This window comes from Melozone crissalis, unplaced genomic scaffold, assembly GCF_028551555.1.
Source record: "Melozone crissalis strain CALT ecotype California unplaced genomic scaffold, PUWL_Pcris_2 ptg000016l_1, whole genome shotgun sequence".
In the NCBI taxonomy this organism is placed as follows: domain Eukaryota; kingdom Metazoa; phylum Chordata; class Aves; order Passeriformes; family Passerellidae; genus Melozone; species Melozone crissalis.
In genome coordinates, this window is record NW_026535794.1 from 9627235 (window position 1) to 9644391 (window position 17157).

Below are 17157 nucleotides of genomic sequence, written 5' to 3' on the forward strand. Positions count from 1 at the left end.
CACAGGGTACATTTGTTTTCTGAAGCTCTTCCAGACAAATGTTTGGAGGGAAAAACCATGTCTTGAGGGAGATTTTCATGGAACTCAGGTAACTACTGCTGAGCTAAGTAGGAGAAGTTGTTCACATAACCTCATTCTTTCCTTCTGGAGCGATGATTTTCCTTCTGTTGAAGGCAACAAGCCATAATTTCTCTGCCCTGAAAAGGAAACTGGAATCTGAGCTCTATGTTGCCACAGAGCTGCTACATATTTTGAATGCATTTGCAGAGTAGTCCAGGATTTGCATCTTACCTTAGAGTAAATATATATGACATTGGATACTGTGTGCTATTTGCCTTTTGTTCCAGTTGGAACAATCAAAGCAGAAGAAAGACTTGTGCAATTTTATGTCTTCCTTGCAGATAAAGATTAGTTAGTTTTGACTGGCTCATCTTTATTTTTCAAGCATTTACTTAATTGGTAAATAATAATTAACAATCCCCAAGCTGTTCTTCAGCTGTGCTTTCCCCTAATATTAGTGGGAACTAACATAATTGGGAAGAGATTCAGGAAAAATTATGAACCAATGATTTCTGCAACACATATTTATTTCACCTTTGCCCCTCAGCATTTTCAACTCCCTGAACACTGCAGAATTTCCTATCAGTTCCAGCCTGGCCAAGACCCAGTACTGTCACATTGCTCTTGTTGCTCAGTTTGGGACTATAACTATCATTTGATATTTTATAAGGCCATAAACTGATTTATTTCACCTTCATACCAGGAAAGAGTTTTTTTATTGTCATATTTGCAGCTCTTAACTTGCAGCACATATCCCACAATATCATTCCATACATCACTGGAATTGTTAATAACAGAAAGCTTCATTTCTAATTTAAGGAACTAGAATTGCACCATCAGCTACTATGTTTAAAAGTTTTACATTGTAGAAAAATGTCAAAACTATTACAACTGACAGGAATTTGAGAGTAAGGCATTCATCTCACCAAAGTGTAAAAATATAGTTGCCATGTTACATCCATAAAGGCTGATGCAAGCTCCTTCATCCAAAGATACTAAAAATTACTTGATTCCCTGCAAAACTTTATTTCCTTTAATTCAAAACTTCTGAGTTCCTTTTTTTTTCAGAAAAAAATATCAAATGCAGCACTTACATTCTCTTTAATGAGTAGAAGCTTTAAAAAACATATTACAAGCACAGTTAAGCACAGATACTCTAAGAAAATAATCCATAGTTCAGGATGAAAGCAAGAACATTCTTTCAAATGCACATTTTCTTTAGCAGGCTATAGATTGTTGTCTTGACTGCCCTTCATATATGGTAATCAAGATAGATGCTGGAGATGTTACAAGAAAGAACAGTAAACACCAAAGAAAGTAACCTAGATAAATCTTCAGCATAAATAAACCTCAGTTGGGAGGGAGCCAAACAGAGTAATCAGCAAGCGACCTGCATTAAATTAGGTCATACCCTTTCTCTTCTGTCATGAAAACAACTACTGTGAAAGACCTTTAATGTATTTAAAATCCCAGTGGATTTATTGACAGTACCTTTGTCTGGACCATGCCTGGTCTCTGGTCCCTCAAGTGCTCCAGGGTAGCAGCAATATCAATCTCTTTAGCACCTGCAACAAACCACAAATTGGGCTGAGTTCAGAGCACAAGATAATCCATGCTGCATCTGTCAATCTCTTGCTATCGGGTTCCCTTTGGGCTAACAGTCCAATTGAAAATTATTACATCCATCTCTCAGCAGACTTGGCAGGCAGCTGCAATTTTTGTCTTCATATAGAAAAATAAGAGGTTGGGGCACCTTTTACTAACATTAATTCAAGAGAAGCCAGAGAAAAACAAATTCTTAAAAATGTCTCTGCACCAGAGCAGAATATATTTTGTGGAACCTGAGGGTCTGTCATGGCAATGCCACTGAACATCCCCTTTGTCACTTCTAAGAGTATGCACTGAATTAAGGGCCTGAACCACACATAGATTAACGCTGTAAAAACAAGATTTAGGTGACCTTTTGTCACCTGCAGCTGACATCCAGAAAATCTGTCTGTGGTTCCTAGCTCAGGACCTGTCAGACCACCTTGCTGTGTGGTCACTGTTTCACCTGGCCAGTCTGTGGCATTTTCTTTCGGTTCCACTCTGGGTGTCTGGACACAGCTGCCTTGCATCCATGGGTAGCACAGGGCAGGTGAAACAGGCACAGACAGCCTGGCTGGGGCTGGCTCCCTGCCCCACACACATGGAGGAGCTTCCCTTCAATACAAGAACTACGGAGACCAAAGCAAGTCCTTGAGACCCTTCCCTTTCTTATAATCCACAAAGATTACAGAACTGAAGGGAGATGCTGATTTTATCCTCAATCTCCTCCAGTGACAGATATTTCAAGACCGCTCTTCTCATTTTCCTTAAGTGCCTAATCTGATGTTTTAGGAAGGGATTGAGGGGAATCAGGATTTTGGTCCTTCCTGTATAAGCTTCAAGAATGGAAGCCTGGCTGGAAATCCTTTGAGGTGAAAAGGTCACATGCAGAATTTGGCCTTCTTGTATCTGCTCCCTTCTGCATCTTGCAAGAACACCTCATGGTGCCAAAGCACCAGGCAGATGGGCAGAGGGTCACCCTAATGCAAGTGTAACCACCCCATCCCTGCTCCCCTGTGTCCCACTGCCCTGGGTGGCTGTTCATTCTCCTGGGGCTGATGTGGGCCCACAGCTACAGGAGCTGGAATCATGCTGACCTCAGGTCCCTCCTTTTCTGTACATTCACTTTTGCCATTGGATGGTTTATCAAGGGCAGGGATTGGCCACAATTCTGGAATCTGCTCTGTTTTAAGGGATACTCAGTGGTGTGCTCTGAAGAAGGCTTGTCAACTGCTTCCAGTTGCCTGGTCCTAAAAACTTCCCGAGCCACCCTCTGCCAATCTGGGACTTCCTTCAGGAGGCATTTAAATATCCCCAAATATTCACAGGGGTCTCACTGGCCATGCACTAGAGCACTGCTGCTGCAATGTAACTTGTACACATCTAGAACACATACTTGTTGAGTTCCCTCAACTGGATCTGGACCCAACACTTACCACTTTTTCCACAACTCTTGTAATTTAAGGGCTTGTCTACCTGTAGTTGGGCTCATATCAATGCAAACATCATGCACCTCCTCATTTACCCAACTCAACTTTATAGCTCAGCACCATCTTTTAAAAAAATTCAGAATAGCAATGAATAGTGAATAATTTAATTTGGTTTCCTTGATAAAAATTATGAAATTATATTTAAAAATAGCAACAACTTACAAGAATAATTTATTTGCAACATGTTCTTCAAATAAATGAAAATATGTTTTTCAGCTGTATTAGAAAATGAATTAATTCTTTCAGTAAATATAAAAGTGACAACTTAGAAATGGTGTCTTACAGACAGTTTTGCTAATTACTATGGGTTGGGACATTGCATGCCTTTTGCTCCCCACCCCTCGCCAGGATTTACAGGGATGAGATTTGAAAAAAAATAGAAGGTTTTATTTTAAAATTAAAACCCCCCCAAATCTACTTACAACAGAGCAAAGCAATACTTACATACACTGTAAAGTCTGATAACACTGACACTTAAATCTGTTGCAGGTTTTGCAGTGGCAATTCATCTGGAAAGCATCACTAAAGGTACCCTCTTCACAAACCCTAACACTGGTGTAACACAGTAGCTCTCTTCAGTGTTTAATCTCACACACACATGTGCAATTTTGTGGGGTTTTCCTGTTCCACCACAGCTGTGGATGGAAGCAGAGCTATGTGAGTGCTGCACATGCTTTACAACCTCACTTGTAGCCTCATTTGATTACCAGGAAACAAAACTTCCAGCAGCATCTCGGTCCAAAGTAAGAGGAATTCACCTTTCAGAAATTAAGATTTGAGAAATATTTAAGACACTGCTGTCCATGGACAAGGCTGTCCACAGTTCTGAGCTTCCCAGGTGTATGCTGCAAAGATGAACCCAGAGATTCTCCACTGCAGCTGGCAGCTCAAGAACCCATGAGTGTAACACCTTTGTGCCCCCACCACCGAGGGATGATCTTTATTTGAAAATACTCAACCCTCAGAACAAAAAAGGAAAAGGTTTATGGCAAGACATTGTTATACTCTTTAGCGGCCAGACAGGGTTCTGAGTTTACCTTTGAAAGAGTTAATTCCTCCATTTCTGCGATGCAGACTGCAGCATTTACTAGTGAACTGATGTTTGCTTTTTTATCATCATTAAGGGAATGACATGACTAATAGTATGAACAACACTTGATTAAAAATCCTGATTTAGCAAAACACCAAAGCATATGCATGCACTGGAACATGAGAACAGTCCTAGTGGGCTGGTGTGCTTGAGGGGAAGCTTGTTCTGAAGTGTTCTGTCAGTAAAGTCCCTAAAACATCAGTCTTTACTCACTAGTGTCCCTAGCCCATGTGTTGTGATCATCAGGTCATCCAAAAGCATTTCAGATGTTCTCAGCCATAGGTAATTTTAAGGAAAAGCAGAGCAAATCAAGTGTCTTGTTCAGATGCCAAGGCATTAGAGGCAATCCAAAGCAGACACAAGGATTGGTTTGCTACACCTTTTTTTCCACCTCTGAATGCCTTGGATACTATGGTGATGGGAAATATGTGAGTGCCTGGAGAGAATGATCAATGAAACTTAGGGCTGCAAAAACAGAACACTGTTTCAGAAGAAAAAAACCTTGGAACAAGAAAATTCACAGGACAGGAGATGAAATCAATGGTATAGGAAAAAAGCCAGCATGACTTGTTCTCTCTCTGCATGTGTAAGCCTCTCTTCCTCCTCTGCATCTACATGTTCTGCATCTATTCCCTTACTGTGGCTAAAACAAATGAGTTTAAATATATATTGCTAGTCCTCTATTAAATCTCATTTTGTGATGAGGGCTTTTTTCTATTCAAGCTTAGGATACTCTGCTGCTGGATTATGTAAATTCAGCTCACTACCACTGGCATGTGCAATAGTCTGTAAAAAGTTTTCTGGTGACAGACACAGAGATTTTCAAGGCACAAAGGGAGGTCTGAACCCAACCTGCCTTCACAGGTGAGAAGAGCTCAGTGTTTAAGTGCAGCATGAACCTTCAACTCTCTTTGGAATTATTCTGCTGAAATCTGACACAAATTCAACAATTTCTTTGCCATGCTGAGGCTTCCTCTTTCATTTGGGAATATGACAATATGGCATTAGATTGTACAGTACCCAATAACAATTTATTTATGCTTTTGAGCCAGTTAAGGTGACAAAAAATACAGCATATGCTACATGACATCAGGAAAGAGGAATATTGCATCTAAGGACATTAGGGTCAAATCATGCTCTAATTGAGATGGCTGCAAAATATCCACACACTGCTAAGGCATTTGAAACACTGCTTATCTGGAAAACCCACACAAACTAAATTTGATGCAGTGGTTTAGAGCAAAAGCTAGAAGAGCTTGATCCACTGATTCCAATGATATCCAATTATTGGAAGTGTTTTGCTTAGGCTTCTAAACGATTAAGTCCAGTAATAGATGCAGATGTCAATTTATTGTCATATAACAATCTACAGGAAGAGTTAAAAATACTAGGCTGGAAAGCAAGTGACATTTGGAAAAGAAAACAAAATATGTCAAAAATACAGTATTTTCTATCTTTTCTTCCCACCAATATATATGTGTCTGCCACTGGTTTCAGAAGCTAAAGAAAGGGATAAAAGAAGCATTTAAAAAATAAGGAATGGTCTTTTCACCTTTTGACTGTATTTTACTTCGCAAGGAATAAATTTGGGTTGTGTTTGTGACAGGCTTTTTCACAACGGATTTCATTGCTTGTTTTAAATGAACATACAAATGTAACTTAGTGTGAGACTGAGCTAATATTATACCAACAGTATTGGGAAAAATGACTGTGCAATGTGCTTTTTTTGGTTTTAAACAGAACATACATTTTCAGTAATTCAGTGTGAGCCAGATACTGCCAGCCTTCCCCTGCCCCTAGCAGCTCAGTGAGCTGGCTGAGTAAATACCTCTGAAAGCACTTCCACACCAGTGCAAGCCAGATTTTAACTTCAGTAATTAACTATCATCTTCCTAAAGGCTTGAAGCATTCACAGTGAGTGCACAACAACCCACATCAGGAACATTAACTGGATAAACTAAGAGAAAACAGGAGAAGATGCAAGCTGAATGATATTTTGCCCCCAAGGAGAGAAGAGGCTTCTGAAGTTTAGGGTCATATCCTCTGCAAGCCTTTCTCTCCCCGCAGGCATGAATGCTGGATGCACGCTGGCACTTAACAGCTGGTGCTCCTGATTAGCAGATCTCAAGGGGTTAAAGTGTTTGCCCTTAGACAGTTGTGTAAGTGGAGGATCCAGCATGTCATGAAAACATGGGTAAATTCCCCTTTTCTTTCTTTTCTATGCAATAAATAACGACCCAGCCTAATTCTGCTGCAATAGGCTCCATGAGGTGACCAGAAGCTCACAATATTTAAAATCACCCTGAATTACCTAATGTTAGTTTTATGACTATAATAATGAAAGCTTCCCTCCTCTTCTCATTCCCCTAGACATGGCAGGGGTCCTATTTTGCTAAGCACAAGACACATGAGAAACACTCTGTAGAGGATGGTCCCTTCCACATTGTAGCGGTACTGCTGTCACTGTGATGGCACAGGAATATGACAATGCTTGTCAAGAGGAATAACATCTTTAAATGGATCAGCTGGGAAGAAAAAATGAAGACATATCATTAAAAAGTTTTTTTCAGGTTCAGCAAACTATAGAGTTTGTGTATCTGAAAATGTGCTGGGTTGTTTTTTTTTCAGTTATAAGAACAATCACCATTTTTACATAAATGCATGAGAAGTTTTAGCTTAATTAAGGTAATCTTTGAGATTTTTATGTAACAGGCTTCAGCATACACTGAAAGCAAAGTCAAATGTTCTATTTTATTCAGTACTAATGAAAAGTGGAGTGTAGATTCTGTGAGGCTGATAGAATTTTATATTAAAGCTCTGTCTTAAAAGGAATATTTTAGATTCTAGATGCTCTGAATTTCCTGTGTATTTATAAAAATAAAATGATGTTTAAATACTTCATCAAAGCAGTTATTTGTGGGGGGTTTCCTTTTAAATAGCCCAAACTGAAGAATTTTCTTTGTGAATGTTTCACAAATGCATTTTGCTCATAAATATTAAATTAAAAAGGATTTTTCTAGCTGGGAAAAACTTTCAGATATACCTCAAAAAGATATGATTATAACTCTGTAGAATGGCTATAAATTTGTTACTGTGATTCCTAAAGGATGGCTTGGTCATTAGGGGCTATGCTTAGATAGATTTCAGTTCTCTTGCAGACTGAGATTTTGACTTCCTGCTAAATGATTTAGCCACTTGGGCTAAATCATTAAATTCACCCTATGTTTCACACCATCATTTATAAAATGAACCCTTTTCCCCCTACCTAATGAGTTGTTATGAAAGCAAATCCATTAATGATGATAAGGTACTTGGACACTAGAGAGGTGAAGACCTAGATAGATCCTCTTCTTTTTTTTTTTTTTCCAATACCTTTTGCACCTTTCTCAGCTCTCTTTCTGTTCTCCTTGACCATAAAGTCATCACAATACTGAATATATGAGGCAGGAGTTGTGCTGAGCAGCTGTAAAGGGGGGGTTATTAGCACCTTTACCATTTCTCCTTCAGGAAATTATGATGATCAGTGTGGGAATAAGCATTTATCCCAACAGAGAAAAATGGAGTACTAAGAGTAATACAGAAATGACCTGTCAAGCACCTTTCTTTTTGTTGCAGAAAGTATTCAGCTTCATTCTAGTCAGATATTACCTGCCTAATGCATCTTTTTATGTTTATTATATTGTATAGATTTTGAATTAGGTCTTGAAGGGCAAAGGGACTTGTTAGCTAAGATTAAAAACTAGCTTGTTAAAATCTTGAAGGAACAGTGCCTACTACACTTCTTTATGCTGCTGTTGCTAGAAGCTGAAAAAGAGCCAATTAGCGTTTGCAGGATGCTGCTGATCGCAGCCTTTAGCCTCGGATCCTGCACGGCTCAGTATCCCCAGGCACCGCAAGATACACGTGTCATAACGTGAAACAGCAAAAGCACACTTGAGAAAGAAAATAAGGGGAAACAGCACAGTGCCAGTGAGGACACTAAACTGTCTCATCACAGAGTGCCTGTGTTTAGAAGAACACAAGTGTTTGTCATGTTTGGGTGATGGCTGCATGACTCATGCCTAACGTGGCGCGTCACGGTCAGAGCAAACGCGCAGCGGCTTTGGGCTGCCTTCCTTCCCTCCCCATCTGAAACTCACAAAGAGGCTTTCTTTGGCACTGCATTTGCTGGCCCTGTTCTGCATTCAGCTTTGCCACAGCAAGGGGATAGTGAACTAAGAGAGACCACAGGACAGACAGTAAATAGATCCTGGTCTGTCAGGCACCTAACACACAAACATACCCATCTACACTTCTGTCTGCCATAGATAAAGTGTATAGAGACAGAAGTGGGCTCTCTGGGGAGTTAGGAGGGTAAATCAGCACTCATGGACTATTACACTGTCACAGCCATGCTGGTTCCAATGTCTAATGTAGCTGGACATAGCACAGATATGCTGAAGATTTGCAAATCTCCTAAAGCCCTACATGCCTCCAGCTTCCCACTGAGAGCTTCTAAAGGAAGGTTCATGTAGCTGCCCCAGCAAGTGTTTGCCCCATTGAGTACTTAATGTTGCAGCAAAACATTTAATCACACCATATGAGGGGCAAACTCAATCTGATTAAAGAGAAAAGGGTCATAACTAGGGGGAGTGTAACACCACTTCTTCACTGACCATTAGTTTTAATAGCAAACCGGTAATATTTACTAACTAGCTTGGTCTCAAAGGCCCAACCTCATCTCATGTACTCCAGCCATCCTTGAAGTTGGAATTGGAGTTAGTCATCTCCTCTCTCAACAGCTAAGAGAGAGAGGGTAAGCTCGGATGGGCAATTCATTTGCCTGAGAATTATCCTCCAGAGGTGTGTATCGTTCTCCTTGATGACTGAGGAGACCCAGACAACTAGGTTAGGTGAGATGCTTAACACTGGATGTTTTATGTGCCTAAAGTTAGCTGGAATGAACCTGGGCTGAAAAGAGCTGAGTTTCTGCTCTTCACTTCTGGCCTCACAAATGCTAGAATCTGCTAAAGCTTACGGTGTTTGAGATCTATGCTTTGTGTCTGTAGCCTTCCCTATTCCCCTTACCTCTACAGTGGTGATTTTGAGGGAAATGACAGAAGAAAGACAACATGGAACCACAATGAAAAGATAAACCAGCAGTACAGTATAGTGAAGGCCATGGAAGTGAAAAATGTGTCCTGTGAGTAACTGCTATTTGTAAAGTGCTCTGCTGCAAAGAAGCAAGAGTATTTTCTTCCTTCAACTTGCACTGTCTAAGAACCCACTAAATAAAAAATACTTGTAAGTATTAGAGATAAAAAAGAGGCCTGACCATCAGCTAGAAACTACAAAAATAAAAGCAATTTTCATTTGTAGCTATCCAGATGTCTGCTGCTGCAGCTCTGTTCTTGGCCAGAAGGATCATTTGACACTTTTTGTGGAAAGAAAAGCGTCAGCAAAATCCTAGTGAGGGGTACACTTTTAAAGATAACAAAAAAGATTAATGTATTCAGGTTGGCATTTTCATTACAAGCTTATTCACTCTCTGAGATGAAAAAAATCTGTGTGCATGTGTGTGTAGCTAGGGATGGACCCAGCCTATGCCTGAGTCAGTGAACTGTCTGTAATTTCAGACAAAATATGTTTGTGCTTCTATGCACCTAACAACCCAAATTAAAAATTCATTACCTTTATTAAAAAGAAAACCAAACCAAAACAACTTCAACAAAAGTACCCAATGGGCAAAGCAAGCATGTAAGTGGAGAAGGGAGTGCTTAAAGTAATAAAAGTGAAGTAATTAAAATGATAGTGACAGTCATGCACATAGAGTATACATTACATATATGCATTACATAACATGCTACTGTTTACACATTTTGTATTAATACTTTAAGACTGCATGTAATAAATGTACAAATGTGATATGGCTTTGTCAGTACACAATCCAAAGGAAGGTGACACTGCAGATGGAAGACATAGGTACAATCTAATATTTTAAAAAATTATACAGGGAAATAATGCTTCTAAGTTTTACACTGATTTTAACAGTCTTGCAGGGATAGAAATTCACTGCTGACATGTCAGTTTTTAAGTTAATATCCTTTGTCAATGCAGAAAAAAACATGCAGAAACCACTCACTGTAACTGAATGCAAATGGATGCTAATTTGAGGACCAATCCTTCCTCACTTCCACTGTGTGTGAGAATTGTCACATCACATTCTATACATGATAGGAATTGTTTCTCTTTTACAATTAGATTTCCTCCACCCTCTCCAGAAGTTAAAAGTAAAATGAATATGCCTAAATTACTACACAAGAACTGCTATAGAAATGGATGCTAATGCATTTTATTCCATATGGGGTAAAACATTCCATAATCACCTATTGTGGCTGTAGAAAATACCAGTGCATGCATCTAAATTCAACTTACATGTGCATGTGCAGACACACACATATAGACAAAGCACATACAGAGCAAGTATTGTGAATGTGCTGTTGCTTCCTGCTAATAGATGCTGCCCAGGATCAGCTCCCATGGAGTTTTACACAATTTGCTGCTTTTACCATCTCTTCCAGAAACTCTTGGTACATTACCTGAAAGGCATTTGATCTCCACGTGATGAATCAAACACAAACAAAGTTAAGATGCTTATTGCAAAAATGACATTTATGAGTACATGTCTCACTTGGCCTTAAAAAAAATCTTGAAGTCCCCTTTGGAAAATATGCATTTTCTTTCCAGGAGACACAGAAGTAGCTCGCCTACATAAATCTATTAAATTGTAAGAACTCCATTTTGCATTAGATTCATTTTACGTTGCACGTAGGTGGTAAAGCTCTCACAAGACAGTACATGGAGTGACCTGAATAAAAGATACAACTGTTATAGATTCACTCTTTAAACAGAGTTTATCCTTAAAAGTGACTAAACTGATCCAGCTCTAGAAACTGTGGAATAACCACACTTTAGCCACCAAATTGTACCCTTTGCAGCCAGAAGACCACCACTGGTCAATTGAACACTCCTCTGCTGCATGAGATTAGCTACTGAAAAAGAAATAGTTTTACTCTCTGCATATAAACTTCCTTTTCCAAACATGTGCCCAGTTGCTTTCAAAGCAGCAGCACAGTGCTTCTATGACCCAGCTTTTTCCCTTTTCCATATCCTAACCTACCCATGGTGGGAAAAACGCCACACAAATTCCTTATCTGCTTGTCTCCTCCTTAGTTTCAGTCAATGACCTCTTGTTTTCAAATTAGTCACTATCTCAAGCTGCTTACTGGCATCAATACATTTCTTTCAGGGTCTTCCAGCACTCTATGGGGACCCCCCTTCGTGCTCCCTCTCCCAGGGAATAGCCCATGCCTGATCAGTCTTTCTTCACAATTCATTTGCCCCTAACCCTGGATAATTAGGATTGCTTTCTACCATAACTTTCCCTACTCCCAAGTAGTTTCCAATAAAATCTTCAGAATAGCAAGTAACTCAAGAAATATGGCTCTGTTAGGGTAATCCATGACCAATAAATTATATACATAGATATATATTAAAAAAAAAAAGGTAAAGAAATTGTATCAGTATCATGTTTGCTTTTTGCTTGAAATTTTTATATTCTGCAGAGGAAACCACCTAAAAATGCAGACCATACAACATACAGTGGGAAACATCAACCAAGAGCACCTTCTCCATGGTCACTAATTCATTTCAGAACAGAAGCTTGTAGAACATGCTACATTTTTATCTTCCTTTTATGAACTATTAATCGATTACTCCATACAGGCAATAACATGCAAAAAGCTTTAAAGCATCAGATGCCCAAATGTGTTTTTCAAAGGAAATAAACCCTATATTAAGCAGCTTTTTCTAAATAGTAAGAGTTTGCTGAGCACCTCAGGCTGGACCGTGAAAAACTATCCTATACATTCCCCATACACTTGTGCATGTAGCTGGGGGCCCAGCTCTCATAGTGATTAATTATCTGCTGGGAAAGGCTGCAAGAACGAGCACTATTTGCCTAATTGTGTTTCCAGGGTAACTCATTACATAAAAGTTACAATACATAAATGCAGCTCATTGGAAAAACCAGCCCTATAACATACGATATGTTTACGTGGACATGAGCAGCTTCCTTTGGAAATTGAAACAGCAGCATTTCACATTTACATGGCTGGCATCACTGCTGCTGAGAACTGAGGCAGTCTTGTGGACAGCACAACAGTAAACAAAAAAACCCCCAATTTTTTGGCTCTGTATTTTTTCTTCTGTGTTCCTAGAGATAATAATCTGTCTCACCCAAATCTCAAAGACCAGCCATGTAATTAATTCAAACTTAGACCCTGAAAACAATTATTATGTCCTGAATTTTTCTGCTGTAAATTTTTTTCCAGAATACCACTGTTTCTAATCCCACTTTTTGACCTTCTAACCATTATTACCTTAAAAAAAAAGGAAAAAAGAAATCTCCCATTTACACTATATATTCTCTCAACCTCCGAAGGAAAGCAGTATGTTAAATTTTGTTGTCATGGGAGAAGCTTGATCCTGGCTGAAGAAATATTCCCTCATTCACCAAAAGCATGTCAGAAATAGTCAGCTCTAGACTTGTATCAGAACAACAGAACAATAGAATTTTCTCAGACTTTGCATAAGGACTCAAAAATAAGCAGATTGAATCCATTTTAACACGAGTACGGGCAAGCATTTCCTTTCGTAAAATCCTTTCAGAAAGGAGCTAACCCCACAACTTCATTATGATTGTTAAATCCAAACAGCAGATAAGCAAAACCTCAGCAAGGGTTCAGATTAGCCCAAATCATTTGATCACGATGAGTCAGAAGGCGAATTAAGGAATCTTTTGTTTTGCCTTAAAATGTCACGGTATAAACTGCATCTGCTCAGGAGCTGACTCACAAGACCCTCAGACAATAGGGTAGCAGGGGCAAGGAAAGGACTTGGGGAGATAACCTCCAGAGCCAGCCCTGGCCAGAGTTTGTGTGCTCATCAATTATAATCCAAGCTTTTGAATGCAGGAGAATAAACCGTTGGTTCAGCTTTGCTAAATCGAATCTTTTTTTGACGGGTTTTAGAATTTGGAAATCAATACTTTAAAAGGATTTTAAAATTCATATTCGCCTTCCCTTTGACTCATCTCGTTTCAGCTAGTTCAAACACAAGAAAATGGATGGTCAGCAAACCCTAAGCAGCTGCTGGCTGAATGAATATCTAAAAATCAAACTATTATCTACACTATCCAAGCCTCACAGTTCAGAAAAATGGAAGTGGGAAGACTCATAATCTCTCTTTTTTTTTTTTTTTTGGGATGTGTATGTGTGCCAAAAACACTCAATAAAAATGTCTTGCAATATATCACACTTTTAGTCACTACAATAAGCCTGCGGGGAAGACATGAAATGAGAAAATTCTCAACTTTTCTCTAGATCACACAAAAAGAAAAAAAATCTGATCAGCTCAGCATTACTGTGAGTTTGAGGTGAGGAAGAAATATCAAGTAGACTAAATCTAAATCATCTTATCTTCCCTAGTAACAAAGGATAAAACTTGTAAATACATCAGGAACGTTGAAATTCTCAGCAGAAATCAGCCTCAGAGAAACAGTCCCTATGAAAAATCCAGCTAGCATTGTTATCTACAAAAACAATCCATTATCATTTTTTGTATTTATTTAAATTATGAAAATGCCCATGGGCTGAACGAAATCACTTCTCAGCTTTTAACTCAAAACTAAAGCTTGTCCTAAGATGGCTGTCACTGAAATGAGAGGTGATTTGGTAACTGTCTTAAAACTTCAACACCCATGTACAAATAGTTATCATAGTTAAATAGGTACCATAATTGAAACATGTTAAATGGCATTAAAATGCGTTACTGTAAGGCCAGATTTAACACTGTTTCATTTTTCTTATTGCCTTCATGGATACAGGATCATGGTCTCTGCATATCACAGAATCACAGAACACCAGGTTGGAATAGGACCTCAAGGATCAACTTGTCTAAACTTTCTAGGCAACAGCATACGAAGCTAGGAAGAAAAAAAAATATAGTAATAAACGACATGATAAATAGCTTCATTAATTATTGGAACAATGAAACAAAAGGACCTACTTTGCATTGAAACTTCCAGCTGACATGACACAGGATACACACTGCTGCTCTCTGCCTATTCCAGTATCACAGATTATTTCATGTGGATGTTGGGAATAAGTGCACAGATGCAGTCATTGCATTTACTGCATCGAGGACAGTGAAATTCATTAAGAACCTCCCCCAACAGCAAACCTGTCCCAGTGCCCCTATGAGGTCCTGCACATCCTTCCACCAGCTCAATTCATCCCCCAAGTACACCATGGGAGCATTTCTGCCCTCATTACCAACTTTTACTGTCCTGCAAGTGCCCTGAGATGAGATGCTTTGCTTCTTTAAATTTTCATTCCTCAAAATTCCCTTCCTCAAAGGGGTTGGGGCCGTCAAATTGATGTGGCAGATGTCAAACACAAAATCCTCCCCAACTTGATTTCTTTTCCCCCTGCTTTAGCTTTTAGGAACAGGTCCCTTGTTGGTGGTTTTCAGCATCTAAAATAATATGAGGGTTGGCAACAGCAGGGTAGTAGAAGATATGAATTTATAATGCGTTTAATAGACTAAGTGTTAGCACTAATTCAATGAGCAGTAGAAGAAATTGTAAATGACAAAGGCATTTACAGTTAACTGTCTAAGAGAATGCAGGGAAGTAAATCATTACATGAAAAAGGAGCTCCTTTGCCCAACCTATTAAAGACCACACTAAAGAGCCAAGGTATTTATTGATTGCTTTCTACTTTCCCACTGCTGAAACTAAGTACCCCTCTATTTACTTTGATTTAAAAATGCATTATTGTCTACTTTCTAATAAACCAGACCATGGAACAAGAAACTCAAATTATTCTAAGTTTATTCTTAAAAGTCCGTGGTGGTTTTTTTTTTGGTTGGGGTTTTTTTTTGTTGCCTTTTTTTTTTTTGAAAGACTGAAGGCCTTAATCCTTAAAAGCCTTTTTGAAAGAAGGGTTCCTCGATGCTGGCCCTGCAGCTGGGCCCAGATTGAAAGTGCACTTACATTTTTATGTTCAGCGCTGAAGGACTCTGAAGTTAGCCCTCGCACTGCACATAAAAGCTTTGGAAAGGGCATTCTTTGCCACTCGTGCAATTCATTCTCTAAGAAAAGGAAATGGAAAGAAAGATTTCATGTCCAGGGCTTCAGGCCTTTGATCATTTGATGAACATTGGATCCTCAACCTGGGCCTCCAGCTTCTCAGGCCAGACAAAGAGGGCCCCGGCCGCACAGGCTGGGCCGCGGCTCCCGCCCGAACAAAACCTTTGGCGGCCGCACAGTGTGACAGCCTGGGAAAGGCCCACCTCAGCAGGGCTGAGATGCCCGCTCTGCCCTTTGATCTTTCATTTAAACTCCAGCCAAAGCACCAGGTCAGGGGATTTCGCGTCGCACACCCCCACGGGCAGAGGGGAGCAGGTCAAGAACAAAATGGGGGTGACCGATCTCCAAAAAGCCCTGTGACGCCTTTCTCTGGCCAGTTTCACATGACTTGTCTGGCATTGTGCAGCGCTAAGCCCACACTTAAAATGGAATTTGACATTACATGGTACAATGGAGTCAATAAATGGCATTCTTCAGTGCTTTTACAACAAAGTCAACCCTCCCTTAAGTGGCTGAAAGCCTCGAGCTAGAAAATACTCCTCATTTACTTCTATATGCCAATAAATTGCATATAGTTTAAATCTAGTTTTCATTATGGCTTCTCACTGCTGATAGCTGAAATGAGTGAACAAACACTTAACAAAGGTCCACATTAATTTTACGATGCACCATTGCTTCTATTTTTAAAGTCTAGATTGCCACGTGGCAAGTAACAAGCATTGGAAATATCTCCATATTCCTTCACAGAGCAAAAACCTATTTTCCAACGAGCATGAAAAACTAATCTCATCCCACTGAAAAATTTATTTTCAGTACAGCGCAAAGGAGAAGGCAAACATACAACTTCTTTTAGCATCAGTGGCAAGTTCCACATGATGCTTGCGGGCAGAAAATTCAGTCCATGTTTGATGAGACATGTTAACAAAATCTGGGGAGAAAAAAAAGCTAAAATCTTCTTTCTAAAGAGACCGGATACCACCATGTCCCAGAGGACTGGAATATTCAGGATACAACAGCAGATGACTGCAAAGCATGGAGAGTATTTTTAAACTACATATAAAAATATGTCTGTGTTAGAAGATATTAAACAAATGCTGTAAAGTGATTAGAATTCAAAGAACTAAATATTGTTTCTCCCTATAAATTAGTATGTTTTTACACCTAATCCTTTTTCATTAAATACACATGTGTGCATAATGCCAGATGCAGCTTAAGAACTCAGGTTAAGAATCAATAAAGGCAAATTTCTTTTTGTTTATTTGGTCAGTTTTACATGCTCAGTCTCACCCTCCTTCCTTCTGAAGACAGTATCAGCATTAAAATTTTGTTGAGTTCTAACAAAGATTATTTCCTTCTGAAGAGAGTATCAGCATTAAAATTTTGTTCAGTTCCAACAAAGATTATTTCCGAGTATCTCAAGTACTTCCCACCATGAACAATTTACCAATCAAGAAAAAAAAAGGAATGATCCCAATCTCTAGAGTATCTCTAGATTGTTCATTTTAACAAACAAGTTTATGTTTAGTTGACAGATTATTTCCCATGTCATAAAATTACATATCACAGATGAGACTTCTAAGAAACAGGAAAGTTAAATACATTGTTCAATATTAAATAGACAGTGTCAGAACTGGCAATGGAGATTTATTTTCAGTTCTCTGTCCTGTTCACTACAGTCTTTTTCCTTGTAAGAAACAAATCTGTGCCAGATACGAGGTCCTGTCTGGCACCACCACTTC

General features: G+C 39.2%; 1 protein-coding gene across 1 annotated transcript in view; it reads right to left on the reverse strand.

Annotated features, from left to right (window-relative positions):
- Positions 1 to 17157, reverse strand: part of PTPRN2 (protein tyrosine phosphatase receptor type N2) — a 634421-nt gene that overhangs the window by 7857 nt on the left and 609407 nt on the right. Inside the window, exon 22 of the mRNA XM_054274266.1 lies at positions 1552 to 1625. Within this exon, the coding sequence (XP_054130241.1) occupies positions 1552 to 1625 (74 nt within the window). The remainder of the gene's footprint in view (positions 1 to 1551; positions 1626 to 17157) is intronic.